The sequence below is a fragment of the Bufo bufo genome, chromosome 3, assembly GCF_905171765.1.
Source record: "Bufo bufo chromosome 3, aBufBuf1.1, whole genome shotgun sequence".
Classification (NCBI taxonomy): Eukaryota; Metazoa; Chordata; class Amphibia; order Anura; family Bufonidae; genus Bufo; species Bufo bufo.
The window spans coordinates 283,404,076-283,424,012 of NC_053391.1; the positions used below are offsets into that span (position 1 = coordinate 283,404,076).

At 47.9% G+C, this 19,937-nt stretch overlaps 1 protein-coding gene across 1 annotated transcript; it reads right to left on the reverse strand.

Annotated features, from left to right (window-relative positions):
* Positions 1-1,576: 1,576 nt before the first annotated feature.
* LOC120993367 lies at positions 1,577-6,334 on the reverse strand. The gene is made up of 2 exons (XM_040421885.1): positions 5,629-6,334; positions 1,577-2,175 (listed from the first exon to the last, which is right to left on the reverse strand). The coding sequence occupies exons 1-2, from the start codon at positions 6,320-6,322 to the stop codon at positions 1,577-1,579; spliced, it is 1,293 nt and encodes a 430-aa protein (XP_040277819.1). The 5' UTR covers positions 6,323-6,334.
* Between the last annotated feature and the right edge of the window lie 13,603 nt (positions 6,335-19,937).

The window sequence follows — 19,937 nt, forward strand, 5'->3', positions numbered from 1 at the left end:
AGTTAAGCCCATGACGAGGGAGGTCCTAGAAGCCCCAATAACTTTATAAACACTGGAACACCTGCGTCTCCATCTTGCCCCCAGCCGCTGAACCCAGCTCGGAGGCAGCAACTGATGGACGCGTAATTAGTTCCTACCAGCTCCTCAATGAGAGTCCAGCCCCTCCCGCGGGGCCCTCCCATCCTCAGGTACCACCATATTCCACCACTTCAAGGACCTCCCCCGCCTCCACGACTGCCGCGACATATCACAACACCAACCCTCACTACTTCCTCTTCCAATAGGGTCGGGCGGGTGGGCGATTCAGTCTCCTGGCCAACACTGCACTTACTTCCGCATTCTTCTTCCTTCTCCCCTCTGGCCACGCCCCCCGCCGCCCTAGCAACTCGCGCTTCTCTCCGCTCCCGCCCCCACACACTATTGACCCTTTCCTCACCTGGTCCTGTACAGCCAAGCTCCTTCATGAACGTCCTCCCCCACCGCTGCGCTCCAGTCCGGACTAACTTGAAGAAGGCATTGGCTATTTGTTCAGTCCTATAAGACTACCCAACCCATAACCTCCACCCCTCACCCTCACCCCTATAAATAAACACACCACACCACTGCTTGGATTTAATCGGCCACAGCAGCCGTTTATTAAATAAATACAACATAAATATAACAGTTAAACCCATGACGAGGGAGGTCCTAGAAGCCCCAATAACTTTATAAACACTGGAACACCTGCGTCTCCATCTTGCCCCCAGCCGTTGAACCCAGCTCGGAGGCAGCAACTGATGGACGCGTAATTAGTTCCTACCAGCTCCTCAATGAGAGTCCAGCCCCTCCCGCGGGGCCCTCCCATCCTCAGGTACCACCATATTCCACCACTTCAAGGACCTCCCCCGCCTCCACGACTGCCGCGACATATCACAACACCAACCCTCACTACTTCCTCTTCCAATAGGGTCGGGCGGGTGGGCGATTCAGTCTCCTGGCCAACACTGCACTTACTTCCGCATTCTTCTTCCTTCTCCCCTCTGGCCACGCCCCCCGCCGCCCTAGCAACTCGCGCTTCTCTCCGCTCCCGCCCCCACACACTATTGACCCTTTCCTCACCTGGTCCTGTACAGCCAAGCTCCTTCATGAACGTCCTCCCCCACCGCTGCGCTCCAGTCCGGACTAACTTGAAGAAGGCATTGGCTATTTGTTCAGTCCTATAAGACTACCCAACCCATAACCTCCACCCCTCACCCTCACCCCTATAAATAAACACACCACACCACTGCTTGGATTTAATCGGCCACAGCAGCCGTTTATTAAATAAATACAACATAAATATAACAGTTAAACCCATGACGAGGGAGGTCCTAGAAGCCCCAATAACTTTATAAACACTGGAACACCTGCGTCTCCATCTTGCCCCCAGCCGTTGAACCCAGCTCGGAGGCAGCAACTGATGGACGCGTAATTAGTTCCTACCAGCTCCTCAATGAGAGTCCAGCCCCTCCCGCGGGGCCCTCCCATCCTCAGGTACCACCATATTCCACCACTTCAAGGACCTCCCCCGCCTCCAAGAACGCGCAGCTTGACCACCTCAACCCTGCGCGTCCCTCCACATCCGCAAAGCTGTCTCCACGCCACTCTGGAGCCCCAGAGCCCACAAATCCGTACCTACTGCATTCAGGTGCACTCCATCCGCTCTCCAAAACGCACCCTCACCCTTCTCCAATACCTCGTGCCGCACCACCACACCACCATTCCTTGCCATAAAACGGCCCACCGCTCTGTTTACCTTTATCCTAGCCTTATTAAGGCTCTCCACTGACCTCGCCCCTCTCCACACCTTCCGAGGTACAATGTCAGACCAGACAATGATCACTCCCGGAAACAACGCCCAAATCCTAAGTAAGTCAAACTTGACATCCCGAACTAATTCCCTAAACGGTCGCTTCCCTAAATCATTCCCCCCCACATGCAAAACCAACACATCAGGAGGACGATCCAAACGAACGAAATGATGCACCTCCCGCAACACTCCGCCCCACAACATACCTCTGACTCCTAACCACCTGACCGTAGCCAACTCCGGACTCACACCCAACTGCCGACCGCTCGGCCTCACATCCGCTCTAATTGCACCCCAGAACACATAGGAGTGCCCCAAAATCCACACCAACGCCGCCATCATTCGACCTGTAAACACAAAAGAACAAAATCAACATCACCTACCTACATCCTTAATCTACAACAATGCAGGCCGCACATATGATTTAAAACGAACCGACTCCCAACGCCCAATCCTCCTAATCACCTCCTCACTGGCGCCCCACCTGGCTGCCTCAGTTGCCGCACCAATTCTGAATGAATGCCCAGAATAATCCTTAACCGGCACTCCCAAAACCTTTAAACATTTTTTAAAGACCGCCAGAAACTGAAACCTAGACAAAAATGAACCGTCCTCATGCCTCAAAAACGGGACCTCGTTACTCTGCAGACCCGCACCATACGATCCCGCACACTTCACCGGGCACATACTACACCCCGGCACCGAAAACAACATAAAACGCTGCCCCCTACCCTCCTGATCCGTCTTTGACCTGCGAATCCGGACATGTAACCTATCACCTACCAACTCAATATCATCACTCCTAAGCCCCCCCGCTCTCCTAACACTATCACACACCAACTCCCCCAAGCGAAACGCCCCAAAAAACGCTAAAGCAAACGCAGCTTTAAACAGCCCCAGCTCCCACCCTGAACTGCAAACACCACACAACTTATCACCCATTTGCACCAACAACTCAAAAGACACCGGCCTACGACAGTCCGGCACCTTGCCTGCACCCCTACGCCAACCTTTCAAAACCTGCCTAACCAGAAAACTCTTAGTCAAATCAGGTAACCCCCGCCACTTAAACCCAAACGCTATACCTGAAATAAGATGATTCACCTTTGACACCGACCACCCCTCACTCTTCAACTGTCCCAACAACATCAACAACCGCACATCGCCATCCACTCCACCGGCGCCCCAAGTCCCATTCCACGCCTCCCAGGTCGTCCACGCCTTACCATACTCCCTCCAAGTACCCGGACTCAACGAATCCCTCAACAACCCCATCACTTCTCCTCCAGGATCGCCCACAGCCATGACGGACACTCCAGACCCTCCACCTCCGCTTCTGGCGCAAGAAGCCGGAACCGCTCCCACTGTAAACGAGAAAGAGAATCCGCCACTGAATTAGCCACTCCAGCCACATGTTCAGCCACCAACCACACGTTAATTGACAAACAACGCAATACCAAAAACTGTAACAGCCTAACCACCAGCGGGGAAGATGCAGACAAACTGTTGATAGCCTGAACCACCCCCAAATTGTCACAATGAAAGCGCACCTTCCTGTTTCCCAATTTCTCGCCCCACAACACCACCGCCATTACAATGGGAAAGAGTTCTAACAAGGCCATGTTTTTTACCCACCCACGACTCACCCACGCCTCTGGCCACACGCCTGCACACCATTGTCCCTGGCAATAGGCCCCAAAACCCACCCCCCCTGACGCGTCTGTATATAACTCAAAGTCCACGCTGTCACACAACTCCCCCATCACCAAAGACCTACCATTATACTGACCCAAAAACTCCGCCCATACCCTCAAATCCCCTTTTAACTCTTTACGTAACCTGATAAAATGATACGGCGCCGATACTCCTGCCGTAGCCGCAGCCAATCTTCTACAAAAAATTCTACCCATAGGCATAATTTGACACGCAAAATTCAATTTACCTAACAATGACTGCAACTCCCGCAACCTAATCTTCTCCCTCCCAATGGCCCTATCAATCTCCTGACGTAGATCCATCAACTTATCCTGGGGAAGCCTACACTCCATCCGTTCCGTATTTATAACAATCCCCAAAAAACACAATTCCGTCACCGGACCCAACGTCTTCTCCTGTGCCAACGGTACCCCAAAGCGCGCAAAAATCGACTGCACTGTATGCAGCAACAAAGAACAAACCCGTGAATTCGCCGGCCCTAAACATAAAAAGTCGTCTAAATAATGAATAACGGATGAACAACCTGAAACTTCCACCACTACCCATTCCAGAAAAGAGCTAAAAGTCTCAAAATAAGCACACGAAAGAGAGCAGCCCATCGGCAAGCACCTATCCACAAAATATTCCCCATCCCAAAAACAACCCAACAATCCCATGCTCTCTACGTGTACCGGAAGCAAGCGAAAAGCCGCCTCAACATCAACCTTAGCCATCAATGCCCCCTGCCCCAACCGCCTCACCCATTTTACAGCCGCATCAAATGAAGTATAGACCACCGAACAAAGTTCAGGATCTATTCCATCATTGACCGACGCACCTTTTGGGTAAGACAAGTGATGAATGAGCCGAAACTTGTTCGGCTCTTTCTTCGGCACCACCCCCAACGGAGACACCCTCAACCCCCCAATCGGCGGCTCCTTGAATGGACCCGCCATCCGCCCCAACTCCACTTCCTTCCTCAATTTCTCCGTTACTACTTCCGCATGAACAAGCGCAGACCTAAGATTCTTAGGAACCGTAGGCCCCGCCGTAACAACCGATGGAATCCGAAAACCAAACCTAAAGCCATCCCCCAACAAACCAGCCGCAACCCGATCCGGGTATCTATCTAGGAACACCTGCATCTCTTCCACCCGCACCGGCGTCCGTCCCTTTTCCAGAGCCATCCCCCCCCTTATTCCTTCCCCCTTTGAAACAACGGTTAGCTCCATGAGCTCCCCCACACCCCGTGCACTCGTGCTTAAATTTGCACTTGGCCCCAAATCTGCAATTTCCTTCGTTAAAAAGGAAGCACAACCCTTTTGCCGATGCCGCTGCCAACGCCCCCGGGGATGATCCCCCGGACTCCCCACGAAAGGACTGCCCCACCCTAGGAGACGCCGTCACTCTCAACCACAACCCAATATCCTTATGATCCCACCGGATATCAGGCCTCACCGCCTTACGCTGCCGGAACTGCTCATCGTACCTGAGCCAGCCCACCCCACCATAAACCCTATACGCCTCCCCAATAGCGTCTTGGTAGCAAAAAAGTGCCGAACAACATTCAGGAGACTTTTCACCAATGACACTTGCTAATATGGCAAACGCCTGAAGCCAATTAGCAAAGGTACGCGGGATCAAACGATGCCGCCGCTTCTCCTCCTCCTCCTTTTTTCCCTCATCCTTCTTACCCCTATCCAGATTGAACCTTTCTAATGGGAGCAGCGAGAATATCTCCACGTACTCACCTTTCCAGATCTTTTCCCTCACTTCTTGCTTCAAATGAGCCCCCAACGGCCCCTCAAAGCACACATACACCTCCCCACGAGCCCGATCATCTAACCTCTGCCCCTCCCCTTCTCCACCAGCCTGCGTCTCCACTGACACCGACCCCAACCCCGCCGCAGCCCCTTGCACACCAACCCCTGACCCCGGCACCACTCCCCAACCAGGCAACGGAGACCCGCCGCCAGCACCCATACCTGACAACCATCCCGCCAAACCACCCAAAAACTGCCCCAACCCTTTACTAAAATCCACCATGGTCCCCCCCCCACCCACCGGGAGACCCTGCGCTAACATGGAGCCCCAAGCAATCTCACCAGGCACCACGGGCGCTGTGACTCCCGCTGCCGCAGATCCTGACTCCTGACGCACGGACACTGCACCATCATAACTCCTGGACGTCGACGGCTGCTCCTCCTGGACCACTTGCACGACCCTCTGCACCACACTGGCCGGACACCGGGACGAGGCCGCGGCCTCCGCCACTGCAAGGGGACCTTCTTCCACGCTGCTCACATCTTCTCTGGACCTGCGCCGGTATTCGTCCTCCCCCAGCGCAGTCCGAGGAACCCGGACTTCATCAAACAGCCGAGTGGACCGCCCGCTAAAGGAGGGACTGGGCCGGTCCACCGTTCCTGGTCCCGAATCCAGCTGCACAGCCGCAGGGAGCGGGGGAAGGGGCGTCCCACTCCTCACAGGGCCCCGCCGCGTAACGGGATTCCTCCCACGGCGAGAGCGGCTCGCAGAAGGCTGAGCGGCCGCCCTCCGCCGCTGAGGGTCCACAGGGGGGCTCCCTACTCGGCGCCGGGCCCGCGGGGTGACTTCAGGGCTTAGGCGCGCCGGTGGAATACTCCGCCGCGGCCGGGCAGCCCGAACATTAGGGGTAGCCACAGGAGCAGGAGAAACTATGCACGCACCAACCTGCTCCTGCAGCCAGCCAGGCCCCCGCACCTCCGCTTCTCTCCTCAGTCTCTCCAACATCTCCTCCACTGTCATTACAGGCGCTGACATGCTGCCGTCCGTCCGATTCAGTCTCCTGGCCAACACTGCACTTACTTCCGCATTCTTCTTCCTTCTCCCCTCTGGCCACGCCCCCCGCCGCCCTAGCAACTCGCGCTTCTCTCCGCTCCCGCCCCCACACACTATTGACCCTTTCCTCACCTGGTCCTGTACAGCCAAGCTCCTTCATGAACGTCCTCCCCCACCGCTGCGCTCCAGTCCGGACTAACTGACCGACGAGTGGTTGCTGCCAGTGAGCCTCAAGCCTGGCCTGGTGGTGTGCGATAATGGGCGAAATCTCGTTGCAGCTCTGGGACTAGCCGGTTTGACGCACATCCCTTGCCTGGCGCATGTGCTGAATTTGGTGGTGCAGAAATTTATTCACAACTACCCCAACATGTCAGAGCTGCTGCGTAAAGTGCGGGCCGTCTGTGCGCGCTTCCGGCGTTCTCATCCTGCCGCCGCTCGGCTGTCTGCTCTACAGCGTAACTTCGGTCTCCCAGCTCACCGCCTCATATGCAACGTGCCTACCAGGTGGAACTCCATCTTGCACATGCTGGAGAGACTGTGCGAGCAGCAGCAGGCGATAGTGGAGTTTCAGCTGCAGCACGCACGGGTGAGTCGCACTGCGGAACAGCACTACTTCACCACCAATGACTGGGCCTCCATGCGAGACCTGTGTACCCTGTTGCGCTGTTTTGAGTACTCCACCAACATGGCCAGTGGCGATGACGCTGTTATCAGCGTTACAATACCACTTCTATGTCTCCTTGAGAAAACACTTAGGGCGATGATGGAAGAGGATGTGGCCCAGGACGAGGAGGAGGAAGAGGGGTAATCTCTTTAACTTTCAGGCCAGTCTTTTTAGAAGTGGCTCAAAGGGAGGTTTTTTGCAACAGCAGAAGCCAGGTACAAATTTGGCCAGCCAGGGCCCACTACTGGAGGAGGAGGATGGGGATGAAGCATGTTCACAGCGGGGTGGCACCCAACGCAGCTCGGGCCCATCACTGTTGCGTGGCTGGGGGGATACGGAGGACACAGACGATACACCTCCCACAGAGGACAGCTTGTCCTTACCTCTGGGCAGCCTGGCACACATGAGCGACTACATGCTGCAGTGCCTGCGCAACGACAGCAGAGTTGCCCACATTTTAACGTGTGCTGACTACTGGGTGGCCACCCTGCTGGATCCACGTTACAAAGACAATGTGCCGTCCTTAATTCCCTCACTGGAGTGTGATCGGAAGATGCGCGACTACAGGCCCACGCTGGTAGACTCGCTCCTGAGAGCATTCCCGACTGACGCCGGGGGACAAGAGGAAGCTCAAGGCGAATGCAGGGGAGGAGGAAGAGGTCGCCAATGCAGCTGTGTCAGCGCCAGCACCTCAGAAGGCAGGGTTAGCATGGCCGACATGTGGAAAAGCTTTGTCACCTCACCACAACAACTGGCCCCAACTGCTGATATGGAGCGTGTTAGCAGGAGGCAGCATTTGAACAACATGGTGGAACAGTACCTGTGCACACACCTACACGTACTGACTGATGGTTCTGCCCCATTCAACTTCTGGGTCTCCAAATTGCTCACATGGCCAGAGCTTGCCCTGTATGCATTGGAGGTGCTGGCCTGCCCTGCAGCCATTGTACTCTCTGAACGTGTATTTAGCATGGCAGGAGGCGTCATTACAGACAGACGCAGCCGCCTGTCCACAGCCAATGTGGACAAGCTCACGTTCATTAAAATGAACCCGGCTTGGATCCCACAAGACTTGTCTGTACCTTGTGTAGAATAGACATTTATACCACCATCAAACATACATTCTTGTACTCAAGTCAAGTGCAATGATTCTTTGTTTTCTTTTTTTTAATTTGCCCCAATATTTTGGGGGCTACCTACCCCAATAAAAAAATAAAAATAAAAAAACATTGTTGGCTGCCTCCTCCTCCTCTATTGCTGTCTCCACCTACAACACCACATTCACCGCCTCCTCAACCTCCGACTCCATATCCACCTCCTTCTCTGAGTTGCAGGTTAATAATTTGTAATTTTTTGTTATTTTATTTTAAGTTATTTCCCTATCCACATTTGTTTGCAGAGCAGTTGCCATGCTCTTAAGCACATTTTACTGCCTTTTACATCCCTCTAGCCTTTTCAAGGACTACTTTAGAGCCATTTTAATGCAAAAAAGTGCCAATTTTAGTGCCCTAAATTTAAAAATTCTTATTTTCAATTGTCAGGTGACATTTTACCATTTTTGGCGTATGCAAATCCCTGCTGTGCCTGGGTGACATTGGCCTAAATCTCTCAAAATCGTCTGTTCTATTGCTGGGTGACATGAACCCCCTTTTGCCGTGAATGAACCCCTGCTGTGCCTGGGTGACATGGACCTTGTTCTCTCAAAATCCTCTGTTCTATTGCTGGGTGACATGAACCCCCTTTTGCCGTGAATGAACCCCTGCTCTGCATTGCTGACAGGGAACTAAATTTAGTGAAAACATCTGTTACTGATCGGAAGATGCGCGACTACAAGCGCACGCTGCTGATGGCATTCCCACCTGACAGCGGGGGCACAGTGGAAGCACAAGGCAGAGGAGGAGGAAGAGGTCGCCAACGCAGCTGGGGCAGCGCCAGCACCTGAGAAGGCAGGGTAAGCATGGCCAAAAGTTTTGTCAGCCTTGGAGGTGCTGACCTGCCCTGCAGCCAGTGTATAGTGTGAACGTGTGTTTAGCACGGCAGAGAGCATTATCATAGGCCACAGCCAATGTGGACAAGCTTACGTTTATTAAAATGAACCAGGCATGGATCCCACAGGACTTGTCCGTACCTTGTGCAGAATAGACATGTATACCGGCCTTAACCATCCATTCTTGTACTCAAGTGCACTTATTCTTGTTTTATTTTGTTATGTCCCAATATTTTGGGGGACAATTAAAAAATAAAAAATAACACATCAGTGTTGGCTACCTATTCCTCCTTCACTGCCGCTTCCACCTACACCGCCACGTCAACCTACACCGCCACATCCACCCATCCACCGCCTCCTCAACCTCATACTCCTGGATCCAGATTTTTATTTTTTATTTTTCTGTATTTTATGATGTTTTAAGTCCTTTCCCTATCCACATTTGTTTGCAGAACAATTGCCATGCTCTTAAGCACATTTTGATGCCCTTTGCAGCCCTCTAGCCCTTTCCAGGACTATTTTAGAGCCATTTTAGTGGCCAAAAGTTAGGGTCCCATTGACTTCAATGGGGTTCGGTTTCGGGGTCAAGTTCGGGTCCCGAATCCAAACTTTTTTTTTCCAAGTTCGCACGAACCTGCCGAACCCGAACATCCAGGTGTCCGCTCAACTGTAACCCAGACACACCATAGCAGTATGCAGTGGAGATGGAGGCAGGGAGGCCTTTCGAAGCCCTTGTGCAAATGGCCAAATGCATGCATTTCTTGTTTGTGTAGTGACAGCTGCACTGTCAGGATTCGGCAAAGGGATGACTACTGGCTATCCACGTTGTCACTACCAGTCAAAAATGTGTGCATTTTTAGACCTCCTGAGAGGGATGCAAAAATGGACTACTAAAGACATGCTGTGAAGTCAGTTGGTCGCTGCCTATGAACCTGTGAAGTCTCTGATGAGCAGTTTTTTGAAGCCGCCTACTGAAGAAACCACACAGCAGCTGCAACGGGACATCCAGCAGAACCTCAGCCAGCAGGTGGTGGCATACTTTGACTGCACCCTGTCACCCATGATCCAAGATCCTCTGGACTACTGGTCATGCAAATTTGAAGTGTGGCCGCAACTGGCTGAGTTTGCCATGGGCATGCTTTCCTGCCTGACCGGTAGTGTGGAATAAGAGTGGGTGTTCAGTGTGGCGGGGGAAATAGTTACCCCAAAGAGAACTCGCCTTTCCTCACAAAATGTTGAGACTAACCTTTATAAAGATGAATCAGGTGTGGGTCAACCAGGATTTCCAGACACACTTGTCTTATGCAACAGAATAGAACATTGTGCCACTAATGATCATACTGTAGTGTGCTGCCACACTGGAATATTGTGCAAAAAGGGCTGTTACATCTGGCCACGTGCTGCAGCCACCATTCTGATACTGCCACCTCCCTGATGCTCCCCGCCTGCTGCCTCTAATGCCATTAATTAAATAGGGCATCTTGGCCTTCTGATATGTACATGTTACTTTTTACAAGGATATGCATACCACTGGCCCTTGCCACTGGGTTCTGCCACTATTATAATCTCCTGCCATCTCGTGCTGTATGCCACTGCTGTTGCTGCTGCCATTGTCCCCTCTCTGTATATTCAGGCCATGGAAAGTCCAGAATGCAGGAATTTATTTGTGTTAAAAAAAAAAAAAGTTTCAGACTAGGGATGAGCGAACCCGAACTGAAACGGGCTCGTACCGAACATCACAGGGTCTGGGCACCCGAACACGGAATTTGCCGTGGAAGTCCTGTTTGGTGTTCGGATGCTAAATAAAGCTTGTTGAAAGGCTGCTGCTCAGCCAATCAACAAACTTTTAAGCTTTGGGCACTTGGAAGCCATCACAGTCATGCCTAGTATTTGCATGGCTGTGATTGGCTGGCGCAGCATGTTACCCACCCTGTATACAGTAAATGCCAGATCACATGTTGCACTGACATTCTGCTCTAGCTAGTGTAGAGAGGATGCAGTTACAGTGAGGGACAGTGTTAGGCCCCTTTCACACGAGCGTGATAGATTAGGTCCGGATGTGTTCAGGGTGCATTCAGTGAAACTCGCACCATTTTGCAAGCAAGTTCAGTCCGTTTTGTTTGCAATTGTGTTCAATTGATCATTTTTTTTCCGCGAGAGTGCAGTGCGTTTTGATGCGTTTTTCACTCACGTGATAAAAAATTGAAGGTTTTATAAACAACATCTCTTAGCAACCATTAGTGAAAAATACATTGCATCCGCACTTGCTTCCGGATGCAATGCGTTTTTCACTGAAGCCTCATTCACTTCTATGGGGCCAGGGCTGCGTGAAAAACGCTGAATATAGAACATGCTGCGTATTTCACGCAACGCAGAACTGATGCGTGAAAAACAACGCTCATGTACACAGACCCATTGAAATTAATGGGTAAGGATTCAGTGCGGGTACTATGTGTTCACGTCACGCATTGCACCCGCACTGAAAACTCGCTCATGTGAAAGGGGCCTTAGGTCATCCACAGACTTAACAGACAGATGAAATGCCTATCAGTGGCGTAGCGTGGGTTGCCAGCACCCGGGGCAAGCCAAAAATTGTGCCCTGCCCTACCCTGGGCACACCCCTTTTAACAGATACTGTAGTAGATCACTAGCTGTCCTATGTAACACCACAGATAACAGTGATAACTCTCTGAGTACAGATAATGTAGTAGATGGGTGTGAGCCTCCAGAATTCAGAACGCACAGTGTGACCTAAAGTCTGGGGCCAGGATGCGGCAGGGTGGGCCATATTCTCAATCTGCTCCCCCAACCCTACCGTGAAACAGATATGTGCATGGACATTATTATTACAGTCGAATACCGCACCATACCTGTTACATCCAGTGACGTCTCCTGTGATGTAGACTTTCCTCAACGTCTTCATTCGGAGATAAGACCGCCATGATACCTTTTTTCAGCTGCTTCTCGTCTCTGCAGAGTTTCACAGAAAACAATTTAGGTTCGTCACTTTACTATCATCCTCTCCTTCCTGGCGTCTCAAAAACTCATCCTGCTGCCCCCCAATACTGTGCTATAGCCATACAGATAGTCCCCCATTCCCCACAATATTATTCCCCCTGTATATTATAATGGCCCCTCTTTATTATTAATATAATATGCCCCCTCTTTACATTAATAATAAAGAGGGGGCCATTATATTAATTATAAAGACGATGTGAAACAGTCGGCACTCCTCCTCATGTCGTGGTGCTCGCGTCCAGGGTATGAAGAAACCCGCTTCAATATTCAAGAAAAGACCGGCACTTCACTGCTTGTTGAATGATTGCTTTATTGAAAGCATAAAAGCATGGATACAGCGCTACTCAAAGCAACACGTGTTTCGGCTCAACAGTGAGCCTTTGTCAAGCATAATGAACATAGGTTACAAATACATTTAAATAGTGCGCCATCACCGGCGTGCAGACGTGTTGACGTCACGTTACCATGGTAACTTGTATATACAAAACAAAAAGGTTACAACTAAAGACATGATCCATAAAGCATTGTAATGCATGATCACAATGCTAATGGATATTTTGTAGCTATCTGCATAAAGGAAATGGAAAGAAATCAAAAAGGTAAGCCAGCTAGCGTGTGATACAGACAAAAATCCATTCAAGCCAAAAAATAAATAATAATAATTACCCTGAGATGTATTTATCTCGTACAGGCTAGACTTAGTTCAAGGAGTTTTCCATCTTGTCATTTTTGTCATTTTTTCTGTGACTAATAAAAAAAATATATAAATAAAGCATGATAATTCTGAATACTGAACATCATCAATTATTTACAAAAATGCGCTCAATTCATCTCGGTTAAGACCCTTTGGTTCAAGAGTTTGCAGAGTGTGGATCCAAAAGCTTTCCCGTTCTTTAAGCATTAGCAACCTGTTGCCACCTCTACGCGGTTGCTGAACCTGCTCAATAATCTGAAATCTTAATTGTGATACATTGTGAGAACATCTATCAAAATGAAAGGGAATTGGTAATAGTAGATTTTTCTTCCTTATACTGGACTTGTGGTTACTAAACCTATCTTTCATTCTGGTAGATGTCTCACCAATGTACACAAGGGCACTTCAACAGGTACACTACATAATTGCTGTCACAGGTAAAAAAAAAACCTAACTGGGAATTTTTTCCTGTGTGCGGATGGGAAAAGGATTCACCCTTAATCACTGCAGAACAATGGACACACTGCAAGCAAGGGAAGGTGCCCTTCTTAGGAGTAGAAAGAAAAAGTTGACGTGGCATATTAATAGTACCACCTATGTCTGCTTTAACAATTGTGTTCCTAATGTTTTTTGTTCTTTTATAACAGATCATGGGAACATCTCTGAATTCAACAACATCCGGGTAAGCAGCACGCACAATCCCCCAATGTTTATTGATCACGTGGCGAAACTTATTGATCCATGGATGATATTTGACAATGAACGGTAACCGTCTATTGTCACTAGAGATGTTCCCATGATCTGTTATAAAAGAGCAAAAAACATTAGGGACACAATTGTTAAAGCAGACATAGGTGGTACTATTAATATGCCACGTCAACTTTTTCTTTCTACTCCTAAGAAGGGCACCTTCCCTTGCTTGCAGTGTGTCCATTGTTCTGCAGTGATTAAGGGTGAATCCTTTTCCCATCCGCACACAGGAAAAAAATTCCCAGTTAGGGTTTTTTTTTACCTGTGACAGCAATTATGTAGTGTACCTGTTGAAGTGCCCTTGTGGCCTTGAGTACATTGGTGAGACATCTACCAGAATGAAAGATAGGTTTAGTAACCACAAGTCCAGTATACGGAAGAAAAATCTACTATTACCAATTCCCTTTCATTTTGATAGATGTTCTCACAATGTATCACAATTAAGATTTCAGATTATTGAGCAGGTTCAGCAACCGCGTAGAGGTGGCAACAGGTTGCTAATGCTTAAAGAACGGGAAAGCTTTTGGATCCACACTCTGCAAACTCTTGAACCAAAGGGTCTTAACCGAGATGAATTGAGCGCATTTTTGTAAATAATTGATGATGTTCAGTATTCAGAATTATCATGTTTTATTTATATATATTTTTTTTATTAGTCACAGAAAAAATGACAAAAAATGACAAGATGGAAAACTCCTTGAACTAAGTCTAGCCTGTACGAGATAAATACATCTCAGGGTAATTATTATTATTTATTGCATCACATGCTTGCTGGCTTACCTTTTTGATTTCTTTCCTTTTCCTTTATGCAGATAGCTACAAAATATCCATTAGCATTGTGATCATGCATTACAATGCTTTATGGATCATGTCTTCAGTTGTAACCTTTTCGTTTTGTATATACAAGTTACCATGGTAACGTGACGTCAACACGTCTGCACGCCGGTGATGGCGCACTATTTAAATGTATTTGTAACTTATGTTCATTATGCTTGACAAAGGCTCACTGTTGAGCCGAAACACGTGTTGCTTTGAGTAGCGCTGTATCCATGCTTTTATGCTTTCAATAAAGCAATCATTCAACAAGCAGTGAAGTGCCGGTCTTTTCTTGAATATTAATAATAAAGAGGGGGCCTTTACATTAATAATAAAGAGGGGGCCTTTACATTAATAATAAAGAGGGGGCCATTATATTAATAATAAAAGCCCCCTCTTATATTATTAATGTAATTGCCCCCCTCTTTATTATTAATGTTATGGCACCTCTTTAATAACAAAGAGGGGGCCATTATATTAATAACAAAGATGGGGCCATTATATTAATAACAAAGATGGGGCCATTATATTAATAACAAAGATGGGGCCATTATATTAATAACAAAGAGGGGGCCATTATATTAATAACAAAGATGGGGCCATTATATTAATAACAAAGATGGAGCCATTGTATTAATAACAAAGATGGGGCCATTATATTAATAACAAAGATGGGGCCATTATATTAATAACAAAGATGGGGCCATTATATTAATAACAAAGAGGGGGCCATTATATTAATGAAAGAGGGGGCCATTATATTAATGATAAAGAGGGGGCCATTATATTAATGATAAAGAGGGGGCCATTATATTAATGATAAAGAGGGGGCCATTATATTAATGATAAAGAGGGGGCCATTATATTAATGATAAAGAGGGGGCCATTATATTAATGATAAAGAGGGGGCCATTATATTAATGATAAAGAGGGGGCTATTATATTAATGATAAAGAGGGGGCCATTATATTAATGATAAAGAGGGGGCCATTATATTAATGATAAAGAGGGGGCCATTATATTAATGATAAAGAGGGGGCCATTATATTAATGATAAAGAGGGGGCCATTATATTAATGATAAAGAGGGGGCCATTATATTAATGATAATGTATTGTCCCCCTCTTTATTATTAATATAATGTCCCCGTATCTATTATGAATGTAATGGCCCCCTCTTTGTTATTAATGTAATGGCCGCCTCTCCACTCTTATTACTATGATGTCCAGTCAGTGGTCCTCCTCTTTCTGCTTCTCCCCCACCCCCATAGTGCCCCCAGTGCCTCTGCAATTAGGATAGGGTACATCAAAAAAAAAAAATTATACTTATCTCTCTCCATCACAGCTTGTGGCGTCCCAGCACAGGCGGTCACGAACGCCTCACTGTGCCTTCCCGCGCCGCATCATTGCGTCATCTCGCGAGATCCGACGCAGGAGGTCACAGTGAGGTAATCAATTTCTGACGAGTCCTGCATCGCTCTAATGCCTTATAGGCTTTAGGCCTAGTGGCCTGAAGCCTATGAGGCATAACGGAGGGGACTGGAGCCATAGGCTCCCGTGGCCCTCATTGAAATTGTAGCTGCCTGGCGCCCCCTGCAATTTGGTGCCCGGGGCAACGGCCCCCCCACCCCCCATCCACGCTACACCACTATGACCTATAGCCATTTTTTTGTGGGTGCAATACACCTCCTTTGCATCAGTGACACAGAAATACACTACTTAATCTGGCTGTTAATTCTGTTGGTGACCTATAGCCAGTAGTAATAAGACCTCCATAGTGCTCTTAATAGAAATAAGACAGATCTATAAGTCCCTTTCGAAGAGCCTCTAGTAGTAATAAGATGCCTATAATGTACCCTGGATTTATAATACTGCAGTGTCCCACTATGTGATCGTGGGCACCAAAAAACTAGTTTTATTGTCATATATTATGCCTGTATGCTGTACTTCATCTCACGTCATATTCTCCCATGTCAGTATGTGATTCTATGTGTAAGATCCTTTACACAGGCCTAGTTAGATTGCACTAAACTAGTTTCTCCACTAGATGGGGCAGTGTTACAGTGTATATATAGCTTAGCTCAGGCCTAGTTAGGCAGTTTAGATTAGTTTAGTCAGTGTGTAGCCATGATGTAGCTGCCTGCTAGAGGGAGGCCTCCTGCCTCTCTGCTCTCTCCCTTTTGGCTCCACAGTCCAGGGTTAAAGCCCACAAGATTCAGCCTAGAGGTGAGAAATCTACTTCTATAGCTCGATTCTCCATGGTGACCAGTGACAAGCTGCAAACAGCAAGTATTCAAGGGGATTAGTATATTTTATTCAAGTCAAAGGGTAGCAAACGGCCATACTCAAAGGCTTCCCAGGCACCTTTGCAATTAGGTGTAGGACACAGCTTCCGGCATCCACACCTCCAGTTTAAATCCTGAGGACTGTTAGGCCAACTGTCAGAAAAGCACTGGAAATAGAGGTTTAAGGATTCTGAAAACCACCTTTTAATTCAGGTTAGAATAAGGTTAGAGTTAATACCAGCCTTTTATACTTCGAAAGCCTAGTCTGAAGCAGTAGCTTTCATATATTTATAAAAGACAAAGAGCCTGTTTTATCTGAGGACCCTACCCTCTTATGCATGAGAGGCTGTATTTCATATCTGGATGTACTAGAGACTGTATTTCATATCTGGATGTACTAGAGACTGTTTTATACTTGGATGTAACCGTTACCAGGAGAAACGTTCAGTAAAAGTTATAAGCTGGATTCCACCATCCTTGTCTCAGTCTCCAATTCCAATTAACACTACAGTAAATGGTTGTACCACCATAAAAGGTACTGGCGTCACGACTACAAGGGACCTTGCCATAGGCACATTAATACAGACCATCAAAGGCACCTTGAACCACCATCTGGCCTGTGTCCCTTACACCAGAGTGTGCCCCAGTGAATCCCTGTGCCGTTCTCCTCATCACTTATGCAGGCCTGCCCAGGGACGACATAACTGTGAGTAACCAGAACTGTATTTACCTCGGCCCACCTAATGCTCACACCGTGACCTCACTTATAATTCCCCTGTCGGTCTGGCATACTGCAATACCCCTACAGAGCCCCCAGTATTTATCCTGCCCCCAACTGTTATAATGCTCACCCTGAAGTGCCCCCAGTATTTATAATGCCACGCTGCAGTGCCCCCTGTAGTTATATTCCCCCCTCCATCATACATTCTCATGTAAATAACATCACACCATGTCTTCTAGCCCCTCCAAAATATAGTCCTATGTAAATAACATCACTCCCCTCCAATATACACTCACCTAAAGAATTATTAGGAACACCTGTTCTATTTCTCATTAATGCAATTATCTAGTCAACCAATCACATGGCAGTTGCTTCAATGCATGTAGGGTTGTGGTCCTGGTCAAGACAATCTCCTGAACTCCAAACTGAATGTCAGAATTGGAAAGAAAGGTGATTTAAGCAATTTTGAGCGTGGCATGGTTGTTGGTGCCAGACGGGCCGGTCTGAGTATTTTACAATCTGCTCAGTTACTGGGATTTTCACGCACAACCATTTCTAGGGTTTACAAAGAATGGTGTGAAAAGGGAAAAACATGCAGTATGCGGCAGTCCTGTGGGCGAAAATGCCTTGTGGATGCTAGAGGTCAGAGGAGAATGGGCCGACTGATTCAAGCTGATAGAAGAGTAATGTTGACTGAAATAACCACTCGTTACAACCGAGGTATGCAGCAAAGCATTTGTGAAGCCACAACACGCACAACCTTGAGGCGGATGGGCTACAACAGCAGAAGACCCCACCGGGTACCACTCATCTCCACTACAAATAGGAAAAAGAGGCTACAATTTGCACGAGCTCACCAAAATTGGACTGTTGAAGACTGGAAAAATGTTGCCTGGTCTGATGAGTCTCGATTTCTGTTGAGACATTCAAATGGTAGAGTCCGAATTTGGCGTAAACAGAATAAGAACATGTATCCATCCTCTGATGGCTACTTCAGCAGGATAATGCACCATGTCACAAAGCTCGAATCATTTCAAATTGGTTTTTTGAACATGACAATGAGTTCACTGTACTAAAATGGCCCCCACAGTCACCAGATCTCAACCCAATAGAGCATCTTTGGGATGTGGTGGAACGGGAGCTTCGTGCCCTGGATGTGCATCCCTCAAATCTCCATCAACTGCAAGATGCTATCCTATCAATATGGGCCAACATTTCTAAAGAATGCGATCAGCACCTTGTTGAATCAATGCCACGTAGAATTAAGGCAGTTCTGAAGGCAAAAGGGGGTCCAACACCGTATTAGTATGGTGTTCCTAATAATTCTTTAGGTGAGTGTATAGTCCCATGTAAATTACACTATTTTCTTCACTCCGCCATAGAGTCCCATGTAAATAACATTACCTCCTCCTGATCCGCCTCAAACATGCAATCCCATGTAAACATTACCCCCTCAACATTCAGTCCTATGTAAATAACATCACTCCCTCTCCCAGCCACCTTCAACATACAGTCCCATGTAAATAACATCGCCCCTCAACATACAGTTCCATGTAATTAACCTCACCCTGCCCCAGCCCCCTCCAACATTCAGTCCCATGTAAATAACATCACTCCCTCCCACCGCCGTCATCAACATACAGTCCCATGTAAATAACATCACTCCCTCCTACAGCCATCTCCAACACACAGTTCCATGTAAATAACATGACCCCCTCCCTAGCCACCTCCAACATACAGTCCCATGTAAATAACATCACCCCTTCCCCAGCCACCTCCAACACACAGTTCCATGTAAATAAAATCCCTCTCTTCAGCCTTAACATACAGTCCCAGTTAGGCTGAGTTCACACGGGCGTGATGGATCTGTTCAGGATGCGTCCCGGGTGTACTGCGGCAAACCTGTGCGAGTAGGTACCCAATTGCAGTCAGTTTTGACTGCGATTGTGTTCCGTTGTTCAGTTTTTATCGCGCGGGTGCAATGCGTTTTGCACGCGCCTGATAAAAAACTGACTGTGGTACCCAGACCTGAACTTCTTCACTGAAGTTCAGGTTTGGGTTAGGTGGTGTATAGATGATATTATTTTCTCTTATAACATGGTTATAAGGGAAAATAATAGCATTCTTTAATACAGAATGCTTAGTAGGTGGTCAATTAAAAAATAATTAACTCACTTTCTCCTCTTGATCGCGTAGCTGCTGGTCTCTTCTTACTTCTTTAATCATGAGCTGCCTGCTAAAGGACCTGTGGTGACGTCAGATCACATGGTCCATCACCACGGTGATGGACCATGTGATTAGACCATGTGATGTGATGTCACCACAGGTCCTTTAGCCGGCAGCTCATGATTAAAGAAGTAAGAAGAGACCGGAAGCTACGCGATCAAAAGGAGAAGGTGAGTTAATTATTCTTTATTTTTTAACCCTCAATTGACCACCTACTAAGCATTCTGTATTAAAGAATGCTATTATTTTCCCTTATAACCATGTTATAAATAATACAGTGAATAGACTGTCATCTTAGCAACCATCCGTGAAAATCGCACCGCATCCGCACTTGATTGCGGATGCTTGCGATTTTCACTCAGCCCCATTCACTTTTATGGGGCCTGCGTTGCGTGATAAACACACAATATAGAGCATGCTGCGATTTTCATGCAACGC

What these genes read in the sequence shown, in the direction of transcription:
- LOC120993367 (XM_040421885.1), bottom strand. Translation starts at nt 6,322, where the DNA reads ATGTCAGCGCCTGTAATGACAGTGGAGGAGATGTTGGAGAGACTGAGG. An exon ending in CACAGCGCCCGTGGTGCCTG is followed by an intron (nt 2,176 to 5,628) that starts GTGAGATTGCTT and finishes TTGTGTTTACAG; the next exon opens with GTCGAATGATGGCGGCGTTG.